General features: G+C 44.5%; 1 protein-coding gene, 1 long non-coding RNA gene and 1 pseudogene across 2 annotated transcripts in view; all 3 read left to right on the forward strand.

Moving 5' to 3' along the window:
* Positions 1 to 2,319, forward strand: part of LOC118499460 — a 70,347-nt gene extending 68,028 nt beyond the window's left edge. The window contains exon 3 of the long non-coding RNA XR_004901945.1: positions 2,303 to 2,319. This is a non-coding gene — a long non-coding RNA (uncharacterized LOC118499460). The remainder of the gene's footprint in view (positions 1 to 2,302) is intronic.
* A 1,475-nt stretch (positions 2,320 to 3,794) lies between these two features.
* On the forward strand, positions 3,795 to 3,916 carry LOC114513892 (annotated as a pseudogene).
* Positions 3,917 to 11,157: 7,241 nt separating this feature from the next.
* Positions 11,158 to 24,989, forward strand: part of MAP1B (microtubule associated protein 1B) — a 94,127-nt gene continuing 80,295 nt past the window's right edge. The window contains exons 1-2 of the mRNA XM_028509610.2: positions 11,158 to 11,792; positions 19,728 to 19,829. Of these exons, the coding sequence (XP_028365411.1) occupies positions 11,609 to 11,792; positions 19,728 to 19,829 (286 nt within the window). The 5' untranslated portion in view covers positions 11,158 to 11,608. The remainder of the gene's footprint in view (positions 11,793 to 19,727; positions 19,830 to 24,989) is intronic.

The raw sequence follows: 24,989 nt of genomic DNA on the forward strand, positions 1-24,989 counted from the left end.
CCACTCCCATTTCTTGGCTGGGGGTCCTCTTCCTCCATCTTCAGAGCGAGCAGTGAACCTTCAAATTTCAGCCTCTCTCTGTCTCTCTCTTCCTCTCCTGTCATCATATTTCTCTTTCATCATTACATCTGCTCTAATTCAGACACTCCTGTCTCCCTCGTAAAAGGACCCTTGTGATTATCTTGGGCCCATCAAGGTAATCTCCCCATCTCAGAATCCATGACTTAACCCCACGTGCAATGGCCCCTTGGCCAGGAAAGGTAGCATACTCACAGACCTCAGGGGTCAGGTGTGACTGCTGTCAGGGCCATCACTGCGTCTACCCCATCACTCCATCTGCTTTCTTCCTAATGGCCTCATAAAGCAGCCTGCAGGTCCTCCCCTCACCCAGAGCTGAGCATGCTCACAGGCTGCTGGAGGCTTCCTTGTCACCTCCTCCCTCTGTTTGGGTGTTCCTGGTCTTCCAGGCTGGATGCACCTGCTTCTCCTTCCACACCCCTTTGAGCAACACTAATCCTCTAGGCCATTCCTTTCTGCCACCTTGCACCATATTTGCATGTGTACATGTTACCTTCCTGACTAACTTGAGCCAGGAACCAACTCTCTGTGCCCTCCTGGGACCTAGAAGAGTGTGGCAGGCTGCAGGTGCTCAGCTGTTACCGCTAGTGCTCAACAGAGGACCCGTGAGCCGCTTCTCCCAGGGCCTGGTGCCAGCCCTCCAGATGTCTGCTCCCGAGTCCTGACCCAGGACCCCTTGTCCTCAGCCCAGAGCACCTCCACTATTGAGGGTTGGGTCCCCTTCCTGTGAGCTGGCTGGACTGCACAATGGTTGCCCATTCAGAAAATACTGTCCCCAGGGGCTCTCGGTGGCCTGGGAAGGCAGCCTTCATTTACGCCAGTCGCTTCCCGCCTTGAGAGAGCAGGCTTGTTATTTGCTTTGCTGTTTGCTGTGGCAGGGGCTGCTCACCTGCAGTGCCGGCCGAGACACCCCAGGTCCATGCAGGTTCGGCTGTTCCTACTATGGTTCTCTTCCCCTCAGGACACCATCCTCTACGAGTGTCGGCATGACTCACTTGGAACTTGTACTTGGTGAGAGCCTGAGCTTAATAAAAAGGCACTGGTTGAAAACGCCCCAGGCTCATTTTCAGCCACTCCCTGGGGATCCCTTGCCTCAACCCAGGTGGACTCTTACTTCCCCAGCTGTCAGGAAATGCAAAAGTGAGAATTGTTTAATTTTGTGGACCCTGGATAAAGTTTGAGGCTGAAGTTGAAGTGGATTTAAGGGCAGAGTTGGTGAGGTGATGCACACATGAAATCAAAGCTTCTGCTCGGACACATTTCAAAATCAACTGGGGAGAGAGATAAGTTACCAAGTCATTAAAAAATTCTGCAAAATCCATCAGCAGAGAGCTGTGGAACGGAAAAAATAAGTGGATCCATATCTAATAGTCATCCTTTGGATAAATCTGAAATATGAAACATGAAGCTTAAAAGTACCAGATACACTCTGGGAGAATTTTCCTTATAGAATCTCAGGATGACAAAGACCTTTCTAAATATAATACAGGATCCATAAACCACAAATGAAACAATAGTTAAATTTAACTACATGAAAAAAAGTATCTCTCAGAGAAAAATCTAGTTCATAAAGTGAAAAAACACGTGCCCACTGAGAAAAAAATATTTATAAGTCATATCACAGAAGAAGGCTAAGTTTCAATGTATAAAGGATACTTTCAAATCAGTTAAAGAAAACCACTAGCTACCCAATGGGAAAATAGGCAAAAAATATAAAAAGTTGACAGAAAAAGAAATGTAGATAGAGCTGGCCAGCCTCACTTATTTATAGTAAGGGAAATGCAGCTAAATTTAAAAAATCAAAACTCAAAATCAAAACTCACGAAGTTTGAAAACATTTGTATTGTGAGGAGTCAGAAGTCTCATCATCTGCTGCTGGTAGAAGTACCCATGGGTACACAAGACCTGTAGGGGGTAAACTTTCAACCTCTATCAAAACTACAAACACGCATATCCTTTGACTCAGTAATTGTGCTAGGAATTCATCCTATGGTTGGCTTCCACCCCACGGGAAATGACATATATAGAACCTTATTTTCTGTGGCATTGTTTATATGATCAAAAGATTGAAAGTGATCGTCCATAGAGCAATGAGAAAAATAGCAGACCGAGAAGTTATTATATTTGCCCACAGTGGGACTCGATGCCTAGGTCAAGAGGAAGGGAGACGCTCTCTATGACAGCATGGAAACGTTTCTAAGGTACCTTCGGCAACAAAACCAAGGCACAGACCAGCGTGTTCACGGACTGTCTTTGTGTTTCAAAGACGGAAGGAGTAAGCTACTGGCTGCTTTCAAGAATAAACAGTGTAGTCCTTCTGGTGGTTTTGCTTCAGCTGTTCTCTCTGAGTAGATTGCCCTTTCTCCACCTCTGCTTACTGAAAAAAAGTTTTTCCAGGAAAATTTCAAATATTTCTTCCTGTATGAATCTTTATTGATCTTCTTAATTAAATACACTCTCACTTGAACAAAATTGTAAAATTGTTAGAATAGTTTTAAGGTTTTGGGTAAGAGATCCTTCCTAAGCAAGACAACCCCCCAAAATTTATAAATTAAGACAATTGATTTAACCTTATAGGATACTTATTTAATGTTCTAGATGGTCAAAGACATCATGAATGGACACAAACTAAACAATGGAGCACCATATACTGATAACAAAGGCTTACTATCCAGATTATACGAATAGATCTATGGCAGCTTCTCAAAAAAGGTAAACGTAGAGTTACTATATGACCCATCAGTTCCACTCCTAGGAATTTAACCAGGAGAGATGGAAATATGTGTCCACCATAAACCTGTACACAGAGTTGTATTCCTGAGAGACGGAGAAAGAGAGGAGCTCCTGGAACCAACACACATAACACCAAGTCCAATAGAAAAAGAGGCATATGTTAAGAAAAAAATGCTGTTAGTTAAAAAATAAATAAAAGCAAGTAAAAGTGCTCAATTTTAAATAACAATTTTATGTTTCTCTGTTTGATGAGCAAAAATTACAAAGATTTATACTATGGTGTGGGGAAACAGGAAATAATGTAGCAGGAACATAAATTGTTAAATTATTTTTGTACGGTAATTCGGCAGGAGTCAGTAAATGTTAAAATTATGTATCACTTTCCATCTATCTACTCAGCTGCCAGGCACCTGTCCTCAGAGATACATACATGCACACAGACACGCTTAGCACTTACAAGCATGATCATCGCAACATTATTTATAATGGGGAGAAAAGACCTCTTAAGGGATCACCAATGAGAAAAAGATACAAGAACTATGGTAAATTCATTCTATGGTATATTGGGTAGTAGTCTAAAAACTACGGCAGATTTCTACATATTTGCAGAAAAGATAAAGGGAAAATGCCATTGAAGTACAGAATGTAAACTACTCTGTGTATAGGGGGACAGCTATATGCATAAATGCAGGGTATAGCTGTATATATACACACAGAGTACACACACAGAATATAACAGTAGTTACCTCTAGAAAGAGGAGTAGAATTAGGGGTGGGGAAGGAGCAACTTTGGTTTTCTGCTCTACACATTTATAAGGTTTTGTTTGTTTGGCTGCTGTTGGAAGGTGGTGATGGATGGACCCAGCTCACATAGCTAGACAAAATCTGATCTCAGCCAATTGGCTGCCCGGTGTGATATTTTCTCCCATGTTCCAACAAAAGAAGAGAAGAGGCACTTTCTGAATCAGGAATGATTAAACAGTGTTTGCTTCATTCGGCAGAACATACATTAAAAACTGGGACGATACAGAAAAGATTACAGAAAAGATTAGCATGGCCCCTGAGCAAGGATGATACACAAATTCGTGAAGCGTACCATGTTTTTAACAGTAAAATGACAACAAACTCAACTCTCAACAACTGAATCCAACACACACACACATACACACACACACTAAACAAACAACTAGAACAGGAACAGAATCTCAGAAATGGAGATCACATGGAGGTTATCAGCAGGGAGGGGGAGGGGAGAGAGTGGGGGGAAAAGGTACAGGGAAATATAAACATAATTGGTAGGCACAAAATAGACAGGGGGAGGCTAAGAATAATATAGGAAATGGAGAAGCCGAAGCCAAAGAACCTACATGTATGACCCATGGACATGAGCTAACGGGGCAGAATGCTAGTGGGGGAGGTGTGAGGCAGGGGGTGGAAAAGGAAAACGAATGGGACAACTGTAATAGTATAATCAATAAAATATACTTTAAAAAAGAATGAACACACAGAAGTAAGAATGAAGCATTTTTCTTTGGCTATGAAGGATACCACTGACCTAAAGAGCCACTACTGAGAGTGAGACCCACTTATCTTACACCCGTAGAGAATTAATGCACCCACCATGACCTAGCATATAGATTACACTTTTAAAATCTTCTCTAATACTCTAGACTAGGGGTGTGAAACTCATTTTCACGGGGGGGCCACATCAGCCTCCCGGTTGCTTTCAAAGGGTTGAGTATAATTTTGGGACTGTGTAAAGGTAGCTACTCCTTAACTGTGAAGCGAGAGCTCGGCACTGCCGCGGGGTAGAAACAGGGTGCCGGGCCGGATAAAACAAGGTGCTGGGCCGGATTTGGCCCGCGGGCCTTGTGTTTGCTACCTGTGCTCTAACCACTATGCTGGACACCTGAAACTAATATCAAATAATATTGAATGTAAAAAAATCAGAGGAATGAAGTAGTATAAGAATGGAATCAATAAAAAATACATACATATATGTAGAATAGAAAATTATCAGTAATGCCAAATGTATTTTTTGGTAAACATTATTAAAATTGGTAAAACCCAAACAAGATTGAATAACAACAACAAGACAGAGAATACAAATTACCACGACCAAAAATTTAAGGCACCTTAAAGCCATAAAAAAGATAACAATACCCACTTCTTAGGAAGTTTAAGGGAACTCCGTGAAGCCCTATACATAAAGCACCGAGCATAGCAACCTGGCTTATAGAAGCCATTCATGTAGCCATTGACATGCTTTTATTGAGTACAGGCTGTGTGCTTTGGGAGTCCTCAGGTGGGCTGGTGAGTGGGCATGAGTGTGGGTGGAGAGACGTGGTTCCTGCCTCCACAGAGCAGAGAGTCGAGGGAAGATAGGCAAATTTTAATGATTACATATAACATACAATATTGCAGCGATGCCAATGTGCTACAAATAAGAACTGGACAAGGGGCTAAAAGCGAATATATGAAGAGGTTAACTGACATGGTGAGGAAGGACAGAGAGGGCTTCCCCTAAGGGAGAGTAGTGAGATGCTCTTCGCAGACAAGCAGACGTCATTAACAGGTGAGGCTAACCAGTAAGCATGAGAGTGGGAAGAGGTCTTGCATTGGGAGGAGCACAGCCTGACAGAAGGTCAGTGTGGCTGACGCTGCAAAGTAAAATTGACTGGAGCGCTAGATAGAGCTGGAGAGACAAACAGGGGCCAGACTTTGTGGGACTGTGCAGGTTACCCGAAGGCACAGGTGGCAAACACAAGGCCTGGGGGCCGAATCCAGCCCTCCATTTGGTTTTATCTGGCCTGGTACCTTGTTTCTACCAGGCGGCAGTGCAGAGCTCTTCTGTAACTGTTAAGAAGTAGTTACGTGTATACAGTTCTAAAATGACATTCGGCCCTTTGAAGGCAACTGTGAGGCTGATGTGGCCCCTGGTGAAAATAAATTTGACACCCCTGGCCTAAAGAGTTTAATCTTCATCCTAAGAGCAATGGGAAGCCTCTGAAAGGATCAAATAGGGGTGAGGGGACATAACCAGGCCAGAAAAGATCGCCCTCCACGCACGGAGTGAAGCATGCATGGGGTGCGGACGTGCTGATGCCAGCAGACGACTTGGGCTGCTGTACAGGGAAAACAATGGCTACAACCACTTCGAGTTCGTAATCAAAATTGAACTGGAAATAACTCAACAATAACTGCAATCAACAATGGACTGATGAAGTAAATAGCAGTAAATAGAGATAATATGAATGGAGAATATTAATATTAACTTCATGTAATTATGATGTTATCTCCAGGATATTTGTTAACTCAAAAAAGCAAAGTAGAAAAATTGTGTGTATTTGCTGCTATCTAAAAGATAAACATTTTTAAAATGGAAGGCGAAGTAAGCCAAGGTCGAGGAGGGAGGGAAGAGTTATTTATAGGAACAGCCAGGGAACAGGGTGGAAGAGAAGGGGATAGAGACTGAAGGCCTTTGAATGCAATTGTTTTGTAGATTTGCCTGGGAAACCACATAGTTTACATAGTTACAAAGCAAAATTAAGTATAAAAAAATCAATATTCATAAAAACTGAAAATGAAACAAAACAAATAAACCTAATTAGGTGTTGAGTTAGTGGCATTATCATAAAAAAGGGAGTTAATTGAAGTGACTCTAAAATTGCATCCCTTGGGATATATGTGATAACAAAGAAAATTGCAGCAAAAAATTTCTAAACTGCTTTCAGTTACCCTATTGCTACCAGTAGCATTTTTATTGTTATTCTGAGATGTTTATGCATGGCTTGTGGGATAAAATTAAAATGAGCATTTTGGTGTCTTTGGCAACTGGGAATTTTGTTCTCTGGTGTGATACATTTGAAGAACAAAAGTAATCATAAACTACTTTTGGTAACTCTATTGTTTGTAAAAATGTTGTATTTTTACCTGGGACTCCTGTAAGTACAATTTGTGTGTAATTGTTGGGTAAAGAAAACGAGAAATTATCTGCTCTTCTCTTCTATCACCCTGGTTGTCTTGCAGAACCGGAAATCTTGGCATGAGACTAAGGAAACACTGATGTAGGCTTAAAGGTTAAGCAAAACCCCTGTAGTCCTCATCCTGCGTCGGCAATAGTGAACTCATAATTGTATTTCATCTCTAAAAAAATTACTTCCTATTCCTGTCCACTGAAAATATCTAGAAACAATGACCAAGAGAGTAACAAATCACTTCTGATATCCAGATTATGGTCTCTAAACACCATGTCCCACTTTGGGAGCCAGGGTTGGAGAAGTGGCTAATTCCAGGTTCTGAGGCCAGACGTGTACAAGGTGAGCCAGCAACATCTGATGATACCACTGGCCAAAGACAGAAAAACTAAAATAACATGAACATGACTTCCTGTTGTATTTTTAATAATATAATATAGTAATCACCTTTAGAGGATATTAAGGAATTAATTCATTATTTTAAAAATTAGTAAATAAGGAGAAAAAATCATGTATTTACTCTTTCTTTCATGCATAAACTATACCTTAGGCTAACCAAGTGACAGGGAGATATTTCTCCTAACAGACATGTTCAGGTGTCAGATGAAGGAAGAATAATAAAATTAGAAAACTATTACTTTCCAACCCTTAATTAAATAATAAATCTAGGTAATGACCATCAATGGCTGAGAAGATCTCAGAATGAGATCAACCAGGGTCTTCATGTGCCTCCTGATGGAAGAACATGATATCATCTAAGGAGTAAATTTACCAAAAATGAAAAAAATCAAACCTGTATCTGAACAAGCCTTTAGAGCCAAGTATCATTACACAGAAAATTCAGGAGATGGAAGAACATGTTAGATAACACAACAGTGAGCAAAATTCAGAATTTGAGAAATTCTGAAGAACAAATGTTTTTACTGTTCATCAAAAAGTTGCAAGTAAAGCCCTGGCTGGCATAGCTCAGTGGACTGAGTGCAGGCTGCGAACCAAAGCATCGCAGGTTCGATTCCTAGTCAGGGCACATGCCTGGGTTGCAGGCCACGTCCCCAGTGGGGGCCACGTGAGAGGCAACCACACATTGATGTTTCTCTCTTTCTTTCTTCCTCCCTTCCCCTCTCTAAAAATAAATAAATAAAAAATCTTTTTAAAAAGTTGCAAGCAAAATAAAAATCAGATGGAGCCCATAGATTAAAAGAGATTTAAGACATATTAATGATCTAAAACAGATGGACCTCATTTGAATGTCGATTTCAACAAGCAAATGGTAAGGAATCACTTGGTGGTGGATGATGGGTGCCTGAGAGAACAGTATTATTCTCTCTACTTTATCATTCTCTCTACTTTTATGTATGTCTGAAACTTTCCATAGTAAAATGCTAAGTAATAATTAACAGCAACAAAAACAACTAAGTTCCAGTGAGTGCTCATTACATGCCAGGCGCTGTGCTAAGCACGGCACAGGCGTACACTGTCCACCTGTCGGTGAGGTGGGCGCCTGTCTCCTCCACACTGATGCGGAAACCAAGGCATGTGGGGCGGGCCAAAGTGAGTATGTAGTTGGGAGCATGCGAGACACAGAGTTCATTCTCACACTGTTAGTTATTAGTTGCTGTATTATTTTTCCCATGAGCAACTGTAAGCCTACTTCTGTGAGACTCTGTTTGTTTTCCCCTTCCTGCTCCTAGAACTGTACTTTTTCTTCCTCAGATTGGGATGGGAGTACTCCTTTTCTCGCTTTTAGTATCACTTAATATTCCCTTCTTGTTTCAGAGTTGCTGGCATTTGAACCCAACTTGATGTCACCTGCACCCGTTGTGACGCTGCTTTTAATCCATCGGCTGGGACACTGGGACAAATATGTCTACTTCTCAGCCCCGCTTTGAGTGCTTACTCTATTCCTCTCACTGCACAAAGTACTTATATTCATGACTATATTTTGCCATGTATAATGTGCACTTTTGTGCCCACATTTCTGAGGGAAAAATTAGGATACATATTGCATGAGTAGGACTAGGTACTTAAGAAAAAACAGCTTTGCTTGTTTCTGGTCACTGAAAAGCCGATGTTACACAAAGTGCAAAAGCATCTCAGTGGACTTGAAAATTCCTTTATAATATAAAAAACAAGTATCTACATATAAATAAATGAATGAATGAACGAATGAATGAATGAATTAAAAAATTAAAACAAAGATTTTTTTTCCCTGAAAGTTTGGGTCAAAAATGTGGGTGTGCGTTATACGCAGCAAAACACCGTATGCCATCTACTCCCTTCTTACAAAGTTACAAAGTTATTATTCTTCCCAGCACGTAGATAAAGAGACTGAAGATCAAGAAGGGTAAGTCGCCCGCCCAAAGTTACAAGGCTGTGCAGTAGCAGTCAGCGGCTCCAGTTTGTGTTCTCCCATAATGCCTCTTTTTTTCAACACGTGCGTGATGAGTTAGGTGGTTCGTGGTCATGGCATTTATTGCACTTCCTCACCCAGTAAGAGAGCTCTGTGGTCGTTTTCATTCAACCTTCCCTTACGGCCTGGAGAACAAATCAGTCGGGTGCTAGTATGTCCTTAACACCTCTCTAACCACTGCGGGTCTCCATTTGTAACCTAGAGAGTACACCTGGGGTCCGAGTCCGGCACAGATAGCAGTGGTGTATAGCAGGATGTGCTCAATCTTAAGGATCCTTTCTATTTACAAGTGATATCGGTGTTTCCATTTATACAGTAACAAAGAATGTCACTTAAAAATAAAATTAAGTAAAAGAACTAGAGCTAAAGGAAACTATTACATAAATAAAAGTGATGGCGCCCTGACTGGGTGGTGCATCCTCCCGCAAAGCGAAAGGTTGCTGGCTCGATTCCAGGTTGGGCACGGGCCTGGGTGGCAGGCCTGGTCCACTGGTTGGGGAACGTGTCAGAGGCAACCATGACAGGAAACTGATTGATGTTTCTCTCTCTCCCTCCCTTCCCTTCTCTCTGAAAATAAATAAATTTTATTTATTTTAATTAAAAATAAATAAAAGTGATGGTGGTCCAGAGAAATGGAGGATAATCACTAGGCAACATCGGGCTCTGATAGCTGACTTTCGGAAACCAGTGTTCCTCACCGTACTTTCTCCCCCAGGCAGGGACTTCGGTGCTGGCCTCACCTTTCTAACAGCAACTGAATACCTTCTCTTGACCAAGACATAATCTTTTACTTCCCTTGGAAACTCCGTGTCACTCTTCACTGGTGAGTGCACCTCACCAGTGAGCCTGTCCCGATCCCGAGCGCTGCAGGCCAGATGGTTATCTTTATTCCCCACTGATCAGACTCGCATGCGTGTAGGATGGGGCCACAGCCTTTGGCTGCCCATATGTCTCCCATGCCAGGGTTTCAGGGAAGAGCTAGGGGCTAAAAATACATCACCAATGAGCCAGGGCTGTTAATACCTAAGGCAACAATCTATTTTGGAAATCTTAGCATATCCAGGTGATTTTTTAAAACTAACATTCATTCTAGTATTAAAACTGTATTAACTGCTCTGATTTCCCTCCATTCCTCTTTCCTACCCCCCCCCCCCCCCACCAGTCCTTTCTGATGGTACCATGTTTGCACATTTTGTTCCTGCCTTACCACCACCATATCCCTTTTCTGGGACGGAAGCCATATTCAGTATGTTTGTGAGAAATGGTTGTAGATGGGCTGCCTTAAACACTTTTATGAGTTCTTCTAAACATAGACAAAGGCAATAAAAATTCCCAATGCTTCATATATTTTAAAAGACATCACTGTCACATGAAATAATTTTGCTTGTGTGTTCCCTGAGGAACTGAAAAGTACATTACAGTCACTGTAATCTTGCTGGGTAGAGGCAGTATCTTCTCTTTATTCTTTGCTAAGTCTGATACTGTCTCTTCAGCATATTATTAAGAAAATAAATCCGTATGTAGGCTAATGCATCTGTATTCCTCTCATTTCCTATGAATACCACAAAGCCAGTACTTTTTCATCACTGGGTCTTGCGGAGTAGGGTCCAAAGCCTAAACAATAGGTTTAGGTTTTGCATTTTTTAAATGTGTTCTTTAAATGAAGTTGAGTAGTATTGCTAAGTACTGTATGTCTTCTTAATTCCACAAAGCCAAAGTAAAAGCAGGTTCTGTCTTCCTGGGCGGGCTGCCCTGGACTTGATGCCGGCTAGGCTGGCATAGCTCCTGAGAACCTGGCTTCATCGCAGGCCACAAGGCAGAGGCCTGACTTGCGCCCCTCGGACGAGGGAAACATCCCCATTTGGCAAATGGAAACCCATCCTGTGCTCCTGCACAAGCTGGGTGGGGGCTCGAGCGGTCAGTGGGTATGTGAGGATGTAGGCTGGAGTGTTTTCACCACTGCAGCCCGGGCCTCAGGGTTCCCGAACCCTTAGACTGTCGGCCCTGCCCTGACCATTGTCCGCACACCTCGTCCCTCCAGCTTCCGGGCCCGAGTGAGATGATTTGCTGCAGATGACATCAGCCCTGGGCCAACGGCTGGAAGAGAGGAGGCAGCCACCGCGTGAGGATGTGCCGGGTGGTCCTTTCCTCCTCCTCTTCCTCCTCCTCCCCGGCTCCTTGCCTAGTCTCCATATAAAAGCGGCATCACCCCGCCCGATCTCACTCCCCACTCCTCTCCTCCGCGCGCTCTAGGAGAGGGCGGAGGGGGAGGCGGCGCGCAGCGCCGGGAGGAGGGGGGACGCAGGGGGCGGAGCAGAGACAGCACCTTCGGAGATAATCCTTTCTCCTGCGGCAGAAGAGAGGAGCGGTTGGAGCGGGACACCTCGCTGAGGCTTAGCGAGCCGGCAGGATGGCGACCGTGGTGGTGGAAGCCGCGGAGCCTGAGCTGTCCGGCAGCATCGCCAACCCAGCGGCGTCAACTTCGCCCAGCTTGTCGCATCGCTTCCTCGACAGCAAGTTCTACCTGCTGGTGGTCGTCGGCGAGATAGTGACCGAGGAGCACCTGCGACGCGCCATAGGCAACATCGAGCTCGGTAAGAGGCCCTGCGCCCCCAGGGGACGCACTCCGGCAGACGCACCAACGCGACCCCACCCAGGGCGCAACAGCCACCTTTTTCTGCAGGCTCGCCCCACACCCATCCCTCCCCACCACCTCCCATACACGGTATGGGCTGTTTTCTGAGGTGATTTCATAGAAAAATGGGAATTTGACTGAGACCCGCATTAGGAGAGTCTATCCTAACCTTGAAGGATCTGTCACCAGGCTGGCTCTGCAGATCCGAGCTAGCCACCAATCTCTCCCGCTGAATGAAATGCAGGTGTCAGAGGAGTAGAAGCCACAATAAAGCCGCAGTCGCAGGAAGCAAAAAAAAAAAAGGGGGGGGGTCTTATGCAGCGGCTCCTTTCAGCCCCCTCCTCACCCCCACGAAATAATAGACACCCCTCCTCCCCATCAGACCCGAGGCTGAAGCACCATGTGCCAAGGCCCGCGTGGGAATCATCCTCACCACCTCAGCCATTTCAGCCCTTGAGAAATGCCTCTCCTGGTTTGAACCTTTGGATCTTTTCTTTCCTGGGAATGACTAGGCTAGTCCTAGGGCCACGCCCGTACCCCCCTCCCCCCTCCCCCGGGACGCAGATGGAGAGCCGCCTGCACTTGGTTCCCGGACCGTGCCTGCCTCGCTACCGCCCCTGGGACCTTGGTTACAGCTTTGAGAAAGGACAATGGGACCCCAAGTTGTGGGGTGGGGCTTCTTCTTTTAAAAGTCTCAGCTTCGGGAGTGATGGGTTGCGCGGGGGGGGGGGGGGGGTGGTCAGATAGAGGGTGGGTGGGCAGGGCCCGCGCCTCTGCCCGTGCGCGCACTGAGAGCGCGCTCTGCGCTCCGCAGAGGCCGAATAGCGGTTCGCCGGGGACCCTGGGCGGGGCCGGGAGGGTCGCGCCCGAGTAGCCTCGGGTCAGAGGACCGACCCGCCCCTGGGCCCCACCAGGGCTGCGGCAGTGCCTCCACCTGCCTCCGCACTGCGGCGCCCCCACTGGGCGCACCCCGCCTGGGCCTCGGGCTTGGGGGTGCTGCGTGCCCCTTCCTCTTCCTCAGCCCAGCTTTGTTGCGCTCGAAGTCACCATTTGGACAGCCCTGGTCTCTGCCTTTCCCTTCACCCTCGCTGTCCCAGACCACCCCTCGCCCCCGACAGAGGTGTCCAGGTCCCCCCACAGCTCCAGCCCGCGGCTCTCCCGGGTGGTGCTGAATCCTTTCTGCCAGGAGACACCCGCGGGTGGGCGTGGTGCAGTCCGCAGTGCGGTCTCTACGGCGGCCCGAGGCGGACAAAGGGCGTTCACTCAGCCTTCGTTTCCCCCTCGCCCCCCGCCCACCAAAAAGGACTAAAGGAAAACCTTATTTTAGATGAGAAAGTAAACGCTTGTCACTCATTTGCCTTTGCACTGGCAAACGGCAGCTTGTCCCCAGAACAAAAGGCTGCAGGGTGTGGACTGGAGTTGCAGACCTGGTTCTTTTGTTTAACTTTGAAGCACAGATTTTCCCCTTTAAGCTAAGCTAAAAAAAAAATAATAATGTGGGCAGTGTGAAGACTGTTTTATTCAGGAGAAAAATCAAGAATAAAAGATTTCGATAGTGAAATGCCTTACTAGAGCATCTCAATAACACTTATTTTCAAACTATAGGCCTTTAACTTGATCTGTCCTAATTTATTGTATTTGCACATTTTCTCCTTGGAAAATTTCACAAGTACTGACTTTAGGTGTGGCTTGGTATGAATCAATGACTTTGGCTTTATTATTTTTTTTTTTGTCAGCACCATTGGCAGGGAATAACAATACATTAGGAGGTGCTTTTCTATTTATAAAATTTTTATAACCACACGGTGTGGTACCATGAGAGGGGCTTTCAGCCCCATTTTAGAGATGAGGGCCTAGGGAGGCAGGAAAGATGAGGAGACCAGCTCAAGGTCACAGCACTTATAAGTGACAGAAACACCGCCCCTGCAGCATCACTGGTGTGTCGGCCCTGTCGTTAGGTTAGTGCAGAGCAGGCTAGTATCAGAGCAGCAATATTGCTGCTAATATCAAGCAGCAATTTTCAGAGCTTGTCTTTGTACAGTCATCTACTTGTGGGCTGCAGCCCTTGCTGGGAGGTGGTTCAGAAATCACCTTCCCACTGTCATTATCTTCCTGCTTTGTTACCCTGCGGGTCGTGCTTCCAGTACCCCATTCCTCAAGGGGTTCCTTCAAGCTTCCGTCTGAGGATAAAGCAGATGCGTTCAAGGACTAGTGTGAGGAGCTCTCTGTCCTTACTCTTTTTTACACTGCTAGCACTTAGTGACAAAGTTCAGATTTGTCTTCCTGACATTTTTTAAATTTTTAAGCATTTTAATGAAGTAGTAGATAGAGAGGAGAAGGCCAGAATCATAGATGAGGAACTCAGTAAATTTTCACAAAAGGAACACACCCATGTTCCCCAGATCAAGACCCTGATACTACTGGAATCCCAGAAGCCCCCTCGTGTTCCCTTTCTAATCACCACGCCTTCCTAGTTTTCATTCCCTAATTTGCATCAGGTTTTTGCATGAAACTGAAATGGCTGTATCGATCCCATTAAGAATCAACCAAGTGAGTGAACAGAGCCACTTCCTTACACTCAGTAACAGATGCTGCTTTTCCTCTGGAGATTGCTCTCTAGAGTCCTGGGGTCTCGGATGCAGCTACAGCTGCAGAGCCTTCCAGTGCTAAGTGGTCCCACAGCTTTCCAGACTGTGGGATGACTTAGCAACACGGCAGGCTGGCTCTGTTTCCCCAAGCCTGACGCGCTGCTGCCGCCTCTGCCTTCAGGTCCCAGCAGGGCCTCCTCCAGAGGTCACTCTGGTACCTCCACTGTGGCTGCTGGCGCCTGTGGGCCACACTGGGTGAAGCAAGATGGAGATGCTCCAGGGGCTGGGGCTCTGATTGTGTGCTGCGGCCGGGAAAGCAGTTCTGCATCTGTTACTCTTACTTCCTAATCTGCCCTCCTACCTCAGCTGATGCTCTGTGGGTTTGGAGACCCTGGTGACTTGGATTTTTGCCATCCAATTATTTAGGAAGCCTAGAAAAATCAATCTGTAGGAAGATGGTGGTAACGCAGTAAATCACCAAGCCTGAAACATCCCAATATAGATGCTTTGGAAATGCTTCTTGAAACCAAGCAAGAGAAAATGAGTGCATTTCCTCAACTTCAAAAAGCAAAATGTAGGGTTTAGTCATTTCTTTTTAAGTTTGAAACAAGAGTCTTTCCTCAGACTGGTGTAGATTTATTTAGTTAGTTATGCAGGACTTTATGCCAAACCAGTGTCATTACCACCAACTCCTGGTCCTTGGAACCTCCTTTGCCCCCCTTCCTGATACCCGCCCCCAATGTGGACATCACAGCCATCCCATTATAAGCAGAGCCCCCACTCGCCAGTTTGTTTTAGGATGTGGACTACATGGACCCATGCCTTGCAAACGGAGTCCTAGAACTTTGTGAGAGGAATTTTCATTGCTTCATTTTATTGTGTTAAAGGGATACTAAGTGTCCATGTAAGGCTTTAAATTACTGTTAAAGAGTACAACTTTCCTCTAGGTAACATTGGGAATCAGCAAGATTTGTTCATAGAAAGATACATGTGTATCACAACTACTGCCCTGGATTTTTAGATGTAAGTTTAGCTGAATATATTGTAACTTTTTGTGGTCACTTTATTGAATATTTGCAGTCTAAGATGGCTAAGAGAATTAAGAACCCAGGAAAGTTTGGGTTTTGGTCTTCTTTTTATTTCAACAGGAAAAAAATCAACACATGGTGGTGATTAAAATAAATGTTAGAGGGTTAAATTTGTAGTCATCCGTATACTTTACCAAGTCAAAAGGCAGATGGATTTCTGCTTGCACTGCTTAATCAGTATTATCTAAGGGTCCTATGGTCCATGCTGAAATATAAGCCAGTCCCCAAATGCAAGGTCATTGAATTAATGAATCATTGTTAGTCTTCTCTAAATGCTTATTTTAAAAATAAGCTTTACAATAAATAAATTATTATAAATCTCTTATTTTGTTTGTTTCTAATGTGAAATGCTATCCAAAACCTAAGTTACTCATCAGCAATGATTTGAAATGATGAGCTCTGTATGTAAGATACTGTCAGCATTATACATAACATATATATTATGAACGCCAAGTTGTTGGCTTTAAAAAAAAGGAAGAATGTAAATCGAAGGTTAGGTCAAGGAAAAAAACATAGGGAAAATTTTCTCTTCGAAATAAAACCTTGAACTTAGCAATTCCTTTGTTTTAATTCTTTCTTCGGTTGATGATACTAATTTGACTTCAGATCACTTTTTCACGTGGTTTTACAAACAGAACCTCATGGGTATAGGATGATCATTTAGGCACTTGTACAAAATATTAAAAAGCCAGTTTCTCAGAGGGAGCAACTGAAGCTCATAGAGGGGGAGCAGCTTGTCGAAGGCCCAAAGAGCTGCCAGAGAGAAGCCACGTGCCGTGCCAACATGGAAAACCCATGGCCAGTGTGCTCTGCATTCTTCAGTCTGCTTTCTCTTTTAGAAATATAGATTTTAGCCTTTAAATGGAAGGTGATTTTTTTTAAAAAAACTGTTGGTTTCATTAAATAATCCTGCAAAATGCTTGCATGATTGGTAAACTTGGTCAGATCTGACCTGTGTAAAGCTGGGCACCCCAGCTCCTCATTCATTTGTCTTGACTTCTCCTGTGGTGACCCCCCCCCCCCCCCGCACACACACATCATATACAACATTTTCTCCTTTTTCCACCAAAAACTTCCTGTGCATTCTAGCCTCCCCTTTGTGTACTACTCCCCTGGGGTCAGAGACCTGAGGGGAGAAACCCTTTTGGTATCCCTGGTCTCCTTGGCTGGGAAACGGGCTGACAGAGTAAGGGCACTCCTTTCTGGGGTGGGGGGACAGCCCCAGATTGGGTGGGAGGGTTCTCAAGATGCCTGGCTGCAGGCCAGCTGCCCAGGGGTGACTGATGGCCTTTGGGTCCAGAAGTTCAAGAAGTAGAGGTTTATCTCCTCCAGTTGGTGGAGCTGTTCTGTTTTGCCCCCACCTGGGTAAGCCAGTAAAGGGCACAGTCTTCATAGAGTGCTGGAGAATCAAAGCCATGAGGAAGAGCTTAACTTGCTGTTTATTGGGGGTGGGGGTTGGGGAGCAGGGGTAAGTCAGAAAAAGGGCCATGAATTTACCCTGGCTTCTGTACAACCTATGGAAGACTGGATGACCTGCTTCTGAAAGCCTCTTCAGAGTGACCTGTTTTCTGAAAGCTGACACCCCACTGCCCTCTCCAGCCATCAATTCATAGGGGAAAATGTCGGAAGGGCCAAAGAAGGTTGTTTGTTTGTTTGTTTTTGTCCTAAGAGTTCTAGAGTGCCCACTGATGGCTTCCTCTCAGACATAAAGGGGAGATACACAAACCTGCTGAATGCAGCGTCACCCTTCATTGAGAAGGACTGTTTCCCTTTACTAATGTTACCCAGTAGGAGGCACAAAATAATTACGAAGTATTTTATTTCTAAAATTGGTATAGAAAGTGGCCTGGTTCCAAAAATTTCTTTTCTAACTAAAATAACCAGTAAGTCCATTATAACCTTTATTTTATAAGTGGTAGTAGTGATTATGCATTGTTAAGAAATAATTTGGCTAAAAATTGCTTCCTTGAAAAGAGCACTTTAATTTTTTAGTTTCATTGGGTATATAAAACCAAGGCATATTTTTATCATCTGTTTACTAGTGTAATTTCAAAATTACTCAATATTTTTTCTGCTATTTCATACTTTTTCCTTTGCTAAATTACAAATCACACAACCAGGAGTTTGTGAGATACAGAGCAAGCATTCAACTGCACCTGTCGTGACAGGTTAATTGAAGGCGAGGGAAAAATGGCAACGACAACGTACGAGCAGGGCTATGTATAACCCTCGATAAAGTCATTCAAATGATGTGGCAATTTGAACATTACTCAGAACAAAGGCAGAAAAATAGTATGAATTTAATTTAAATGCACACGTCTCATTATTAACTTACTGACCCACCTTGACAAGCCCGAAGACAAAGTGGAGCTCGGACCCGGAGCGCAGAGAACCCACCCAGCAGCCCCTAATTATGCAGTGCAGACAGGAGCGCCACGACTTTCCACACTGGATGGGAATAGAGAGCATATAGGTTGAGGTAAAATATTCTAATGAATTCAGACCTCTCAACCTGTCAAGCTTTCTGTGAAACAACAAGATCCCATTTATCATTTCTGCACTAGAAAGATCCACAAAATCTCAACATGCCTTTCTTGTTAAAATTTAAATACTCCATTAGCACAAATGCAAACTGAGACCATTAATGTTTCCAGGGAGACCCATAAAATTCTCCCTTATAATTTAGCCTCTCTTTAGGAATGTTAACTCTTTCACACCTGAATTCTTCCCATGGATTGCAGGAGAAGTTTCCACCTCCATTTAGTGGTATACATCTCTTGGAAAATATCCTTCATGGTTGAAAAGGTGTTTTTGATGTACAGTCAACTGAGTTCCCAGAATCTTTTTGTAATATGTGTCTTTCTTTCTATCTATCTATCTAATCTACCTTAATTCTTTGCAAGATAGGAAGCCTGAACAAGAGAGAAGTGGAAGTAAACTTGGATATGCACTTAGGCTTTAGAGGTGTGTGAAATAACACCCCATCGTACATGCTACCAAGTCTGTGCTTGGACTAACGACCAGCAAAAATGATAGTTTACCAGCTGAGCTATACCTGTAGGTTCAAGCCCCTAAACTTAGTAGCTTTGTGATAAATGATTGTTGTTCCAGAGATTTGTTCCTGGCCATTGTGGATGCTCCATGCAAAGGGACAGTTATGGACACTATATACTGGCTCTGCCGTGGCCATGTGTTTAAAAAAATATAAAAAGACATACTCCACACTCCAGAGTTTTGTGGTTGCCTGGTTGCCCAGGCTGGCTCCCCAGATCTTCCTTCTGTGAAGTCCTCCAGGTTCCACTGCAGCCCTCTCCTCTGGGAGGGCAGAGGGCAGAGGGGCAGGGTGGAGGAGGTAGGGAGGCAGGGTATATGCGGTCCTTGCCCTGGTGTTCCTCTCACCCCAGCTTCCAGCCTAGTGAGTGGAAACCTGAATTCTGTGGGAATAAACAGTGTACACCTTGCAACTCTGTAGAAAGTTCATAAAATATAAAAAATTGCCGTATTTCTTTGCCTCTGGATAAGAAAATTCAGCACAGCTAACAATTGTGAATGAAAGAAATGCCTGCCAAGCTAGTCAGGTAAAACCAGTGCTTGGGAGGGCCGAAGGGCCAAGCCTTGAAGACTGAGATCCAGCCTTTTTATTAAAGATCACACACATTTGGATTGATATGCAGGGGTTGAGAAACCAAGGTCAAAAAGTGGGACGGGTAAAGAAAAGAAACTGTGTGCACGCCAACTGTGTAGGGGCACTACTCCAGGCGAAGGCCTGGGCTCGAGCGTCAGCTCCCATGTGCCTGGCCTTCCCACCCTCACCCTACATTCTCTTGCTACTTATATGTGGACCATGGACAAGCCGGATGGCCTGGTGGCCTCTGGACAGCTTCAGAACTCACCATCTTTCTGTCCTTTCTGTTCCCTCCCTGGAAGAAAGCCTGTCATTTTCCTAATAACTGTTTTCTTTGACTCTCCCAGAAAAGCTGCATTTATGCTTTATGAGGGGCGGAAGTTCAGTCCACATGGCCACATATGCCTCCCTTGTGGCCTGGTGGAGAGACCCCCCCAAGCCTCCCATCCTGTGGGCATCCTGCTCACCACCAAGCTCTTCAGAAAAGGAATTTCCACATCCCCTTAAAGCCTAGGAAGTGTCACTGATGTTTCCCAAACCACTCTGAAATGACTGACTGGAAGTCTGTCAACTGTCTTCCTCTCCCTCCTTAGGAATCCGATCATGGGACACAAACCTGATTGAATGCAACTTAGACCAAGAACTGAAGCTTTTTGTATCTCGACACTCTGCAAGATTCTCTCCTGAGGTCCCAGGTGAGGCTTGGGTTCAGTTTTGGTTAACTTAGAATTTGACGGGATGGGGGAATAGACCATTGACTGGAAAGCTCTCCCTGGAGCATCAAAAAGACTTTCTTATTGCTGAAGGATTCTTTGTATTTGTTAGTATTTACTAGGGTAGCCAGAAGCCATGTTTTAAGAAAGTCAACTCTAAGTTGTCACTGTGTGGCTTTCGTATTTTGTGGATTCTTAGTGAGAAGTATTTAGGTTGTGGGATAATTTTGTTGTTGTTGTCTCTATGTACTCTGACTTTAAGGGATTGCAAACTATTTAAATGTTAATTTTACTCAAATGAAGTTATGAATATAAATCAGATGCCTCCAGAATCTCACAACGCCCCTCCCTCCCAAGAAAAAAAGAAACATTTGCATTTCCAAGTGAGATTTACATCATCATTTCATCCTTGCAATGCCACCCCCTTTTCTTAGTGTTGGTAAAAAAAAAAAGTCTGAAATTCCAACCGCTGTTAAAATAGCCTTTCTTTCAGAGATGAAAAAGAATACTGCAGAAAAATTAAAGGTAAGAACACCACAATGTGTCCTGAATGTGAAGAGGCTCCCACGACCCAGATGCCTCATGGGGGGCCATGCCCTTGTCCCTGGCAGGGACCAGGCCGCAGCAGTCTGCCCCACTGAGGCCTGGAGTGTGTGGGTTCTTCATGCAGGAAAGATTTCCCGACATGAGTCCAGGTGGCTATGAGAGTGCATTTATTAAAACTGGGGACAGTGGAAAACAGGAAGCGCTTAAGATAGAAGAAGCAAGATCGTAGCCACAGGAGTGAACCTAGGTGGAGCTGCCTTGGCCCTTCGGAAAGTAAGTCACAGAGGCAGAAGGAGTGAGCCAGCTGGGCTGCATGGCCTCAGGAAACCAGCAACAGAGGCAAAGGGAAGGCTCCTGGAGGCAGGTTCAAGGGCTTAGCCCGGGACCAGCTGCCACTGCCTGCTGCTCCCCTGGTTTCATGTCTGCTGGGAACCTTTAGAGCTTAGGAGAAAGAAAGCAAAGACACGAGCCTTTGGGAAGAAGTGGGGGGAAGACATGGGCATGCCTTAGGGAGACCATGCTCCAGGTTCTTTGTCTTAAAGGTTTTTATCTGTTTTCTAAATGTGGGGAATTTTAGGGGAGCTCTTGGGGGAGGATCTCAATAGAATACTCATCAGCTTTCCAGGCGTGTCCTTTGATATGCTGATGCATCAAAATGAGCGTACAGAGGGGTCAGGGTCATTCTCTGGTCAGTTTCACCTTCAAAGGCTGTCACTGGAAGGGGACCCGGACCCAGGTGGGTCTGTCCTGGCACAGTGTAAAAGGCGTAAACCGTTTGTTCCTAATGTCCTTGGTTAGGGAAGATGAGATCTTTTGATTTATTAGCTGGCTGTAAATTGCTTGGCCACCTGTTCAGCGGCCTGTCTCAGTTTCTCCATTCTGCCTGGCAAGGAATTTTCCCGGCCTCTTACTGTCCTGCCTCATTGTGGCCCCTAGGCCTGGGGATGTCGTCATCATCAGACTCACCCATCTGGTCTTCCCCTTGTAAACAGGGACCCGTATTTCTCCCAGCCGGTCACATTTGAGATGACGAGCAGAGTTATGGGCCCATAAAGACTCCAAACCTGGGACGTTTTTCTCTGAAGCTCTGCCATCGATGAGTCATAAATACTGTATTACACTTTATTTCTTGAATATCACTTAAATTTTACATAAAATAGAGCAGAGGATACTCTTTCTGTCTGCATGATTTTGTTGTACGATTGCTAACTTTATGGGCGTTGATGTAAAATCGGGGATGGGGTGCAGCCTTCTTTGACTGACCGCCACAGCACATTGGCTGGCCTTGTCTGCACTGAGGCTGGAAACCACTTGTACATGGAATGTCAGTGCCTTCAGGAATCACCCTTGGCTGCAGCAGTATGCCCACGAGGCAGTCCCGTCCTTCTGTTTGAGTTTGATATTAGAACAAAATCCCATATATTCGAGTTAGTAAATGAATTGGAGCCTTGAAGCGTGGACTCAAGTCTGTGTGCTAAGAAAAACAGAGCAAGAATGGGCCCCTTAAAAGTCAAACTTTGCACGTGCTGCAGAGCCACGTGCAAAGCCTGTGTACTGAGAAAAGAGAACGATGTCGAGATGGCCACACAACACGTGATTTGCTGAAGCAAAGGTACGGTATGCGGTTGTGTTTCTCGTTGCTCTGTTGTATTATTATGTCTTGCGTATCTCCATAACTTTCAAACCCATCTTACAAAAAGAAAAATAAGGGAAGTACCCTTTTCCAACAAGTGTGTTTCAAAGTGTAAATTCAAGCTTTTATCCTTTGTAGGTTGTTCTGGCTTTCTCACTATGACTGTTTGTAAGACTGCTTTTGGGGGCGCAGGGAACAAAGCCTATGGTTCCCGTTGCGTTCACTCATACTTGGATTGATTGTGTAGGATGACAGCTGTGTGTTGCGAAATGAAAGACTGTGAGGATGGCTAACACGTGAACTACTTTTGGACCAAAGACCTACATTACTGTAGTGGACTAGGAAGGTCAAGTTCCCCCTCTCCAAACTACCACTGTAGCCCAGCGTACCATTCTCCTTCTTTTTCCTGCTGTCACCTACAATCAGGGCAGGTCACCTATCTAGTGGTGTCAGTGCTTCGCTGGGCAGTGTGTGTGGAGATTACTTATAAAAGACTAGTGATAACCTCAAAGTCAGCTGATGGCTCCTGCAGGCTGCACAACCAGATTTGTGACTTGGTATTCATTTTTAAACGTGGTTTTGAGGTTCAGTGTGCTTTTTTCTCCAGGAATGCAGGTCTCATTCAAGCCCACCCTGAAAGGCTTAGTCAGTCATCTTGAACAAATATCCTTTAAGCAGGAACCTGGACTCGGATGCTTCTCTGCATAAGGTGGGGGTCGTCTCATGTGAATAGTGAGGTTGTAGGTGCCCCAGATCTCGAGAACGTGAGCCCTGGGTTCACTGAGCCCCAGCCCGCTGCTGGCTTGCTGTGATTCTTGGCCTGGTTGGTCATCTGGGCCGTCTCCCTCTCTCTGAAAGCTGTTGTGGCATTGCCTTCCCTGAAGATCCTTCCGTAGACAGCCACTGTGTGCCCAGAGCAGGTCCCTGCCCGTTTGCCCTGATGTAAAACCGTTCCCGGCCACATCTAAGCGGGGCTCCAGCCAGACCAGTTATCTGCAGAGAAAACATTAGGTTCTCTCACCGACCTCCTCAGGCTTCATCACTCAAATGAATGTTGAACAGTTGTGCCTTTTCAAATTAGAGTAACAGCCTTATGTTCCTTGATATTTATGAATTCAAATACTATCCTAAAGTTATTTCTATAGTATAGCATGTTTTTTTTTGTATCTTAATCATGCTGGATGAAAAACATTTTTCATAAGTCTTACCACAAGAGTAGAAATAGGCTTACCATGCCTATTTGTCCATTCCTACTTGCTTCTTTCCCTAATTTAACTTTAGATCTACGTACATGGAAGAGAGGAGGGTATGTTGTAGGAAGTGCTCCATGATCATCAGTGTTAGACAGACATCATTTCAAAACAAATAAATACATATGAACTGTTCCTGGGACAAGGGGTGTCAGGAGGAAAATTAATTTTAATTTTCTTTTTTCCCCCATCAATGTGTCACTTCTGCCTATTAAAAAAATTTAAAGATTTTGAGAACCCAAATCCTCATCAGCAACATATCGTACTGATCACGAGTGTGGATTCTGGCCCTGACTGGGGTGGGTCAGTTGGTTGGCATCATACCACCAAGCAAAATGTCACCAGTTTGATTCCCGGTTAGGGCACATTCCTAGGTTATGGGTTCAGCCCCTGGTTGGGGTGTATATGTTTCTCACATTCATGTTTTTCTCATTCTTTCTCCCCTCTCCTTTCTCTAGAAATAAATAAATAAAACCTTTTCAAAAAAGTGTGGATTCTGGATCCTAGCTCTGATGATTATCTGCTATAGGATCTTGGACAAGTCACTTAACATTTTTATGCCTAAATTTATAAAACAGGGACAATCGCTTCTACCTTATAGAATTTTCATGAGGGTCAAATGAATTAACGCATGTAAGGCTCCTGAAACAGTACTTGTCCTGTTTCTATAGTATAGCATGTTTTTAATAAAATAATAAACATAATAATAAAAATATAAACATAAAAAATAATAAACATAAGCTAGTGCGAAAATTGTCTCCCTTGCTGAAAGCCTATTTGACTTGTATATTTGGTGATTATTATTTTCTGTGAGAAATACTGGCTTTAGATATTGGCTTACTTCCTTTTTGTAATGGTATTACAATTCGTAGTAAAGATGTTTCTCAGAGAAACAACTGCCTTTGGTATTATCAGAAGGAACACAGCTGTGATCATGTGTAGGGGCAGCAACATCCCACGAGTGAGTTCGGGCAGGCCCTTTGGGTGTGCGAGCAGACAGAAGGCGACACATTATGGTGCTGGCCTAGCAGAACCGAGGGCATCGCTGGAGACCATTTGCAGAATGGTCCCTTAGGCCCACGGAAGGATGCTGATGTGGGTGAGGGTGCTAGTCTGCTTTCTCATTGTGACAATCTTTTCATCTATGGGGAGGAAAATATTTTTATTTACCTTTCCAGGTTCTGTTAGCTGGTCTAGTAATTAAATTGACTTCAGACTGATTCACAGGAGAAAAACCTCACAAAGACAATGAGACCCAAGGAAGGGCAGGTTGGGCAGCTGAGGGTTTTATGCCACCCTGAGCTAAGGAATGTAATAAAGACCTGGAGCTTCCAGGGGAGGAGGGTAATTTGTGGGACAATAAGAAGAGCAGGTGTTTGGTGATTAGATGTTTGCCTTGCCATACAGGTAGGCCGTTCATGCAAAAGTTATCTTTGTTCATAGCTCTTTCTGTGAGTCAGGCCCCCTGATTAAATTCTTCTAGGTAGTTAATGGAGAAGTAGAAGTTTTTCTACAGTCTGCTGGGTCTTGCCTTCAGCTAAAAAAAAAATCTACATGCCAAAGTGGCATGTTTTGGGGTCACATATTCTGCTCCCCTTCCAGGGGCCACTTCTTCCCCTCCATTCTACTTACTACATGATTCTTTCTTCTGCTCTCTCCAGTCAGCAGGTGACTGTAGACTTTGCCAGTTCTAAGACATGGAGATTTCTTGTG

This window comes from Phyllostomus discolor, chromosome 3, assembly GCF_004126475.2.
Source record: "Phyllostomus discolor isolate MPI-MPIP mPhyDis1 chromosome 3, mPhyDis1.pri.v3, whole genome shotgun sequence".
In the NCBI taxonomy this organism is placed as follows: domain Eukaryota; kingdom Metazoa; phylum Chordata; class Mammalia; order Chiroptera; family Phyllostomidae; genus Phyllostomus; species Phyllostomus discolor.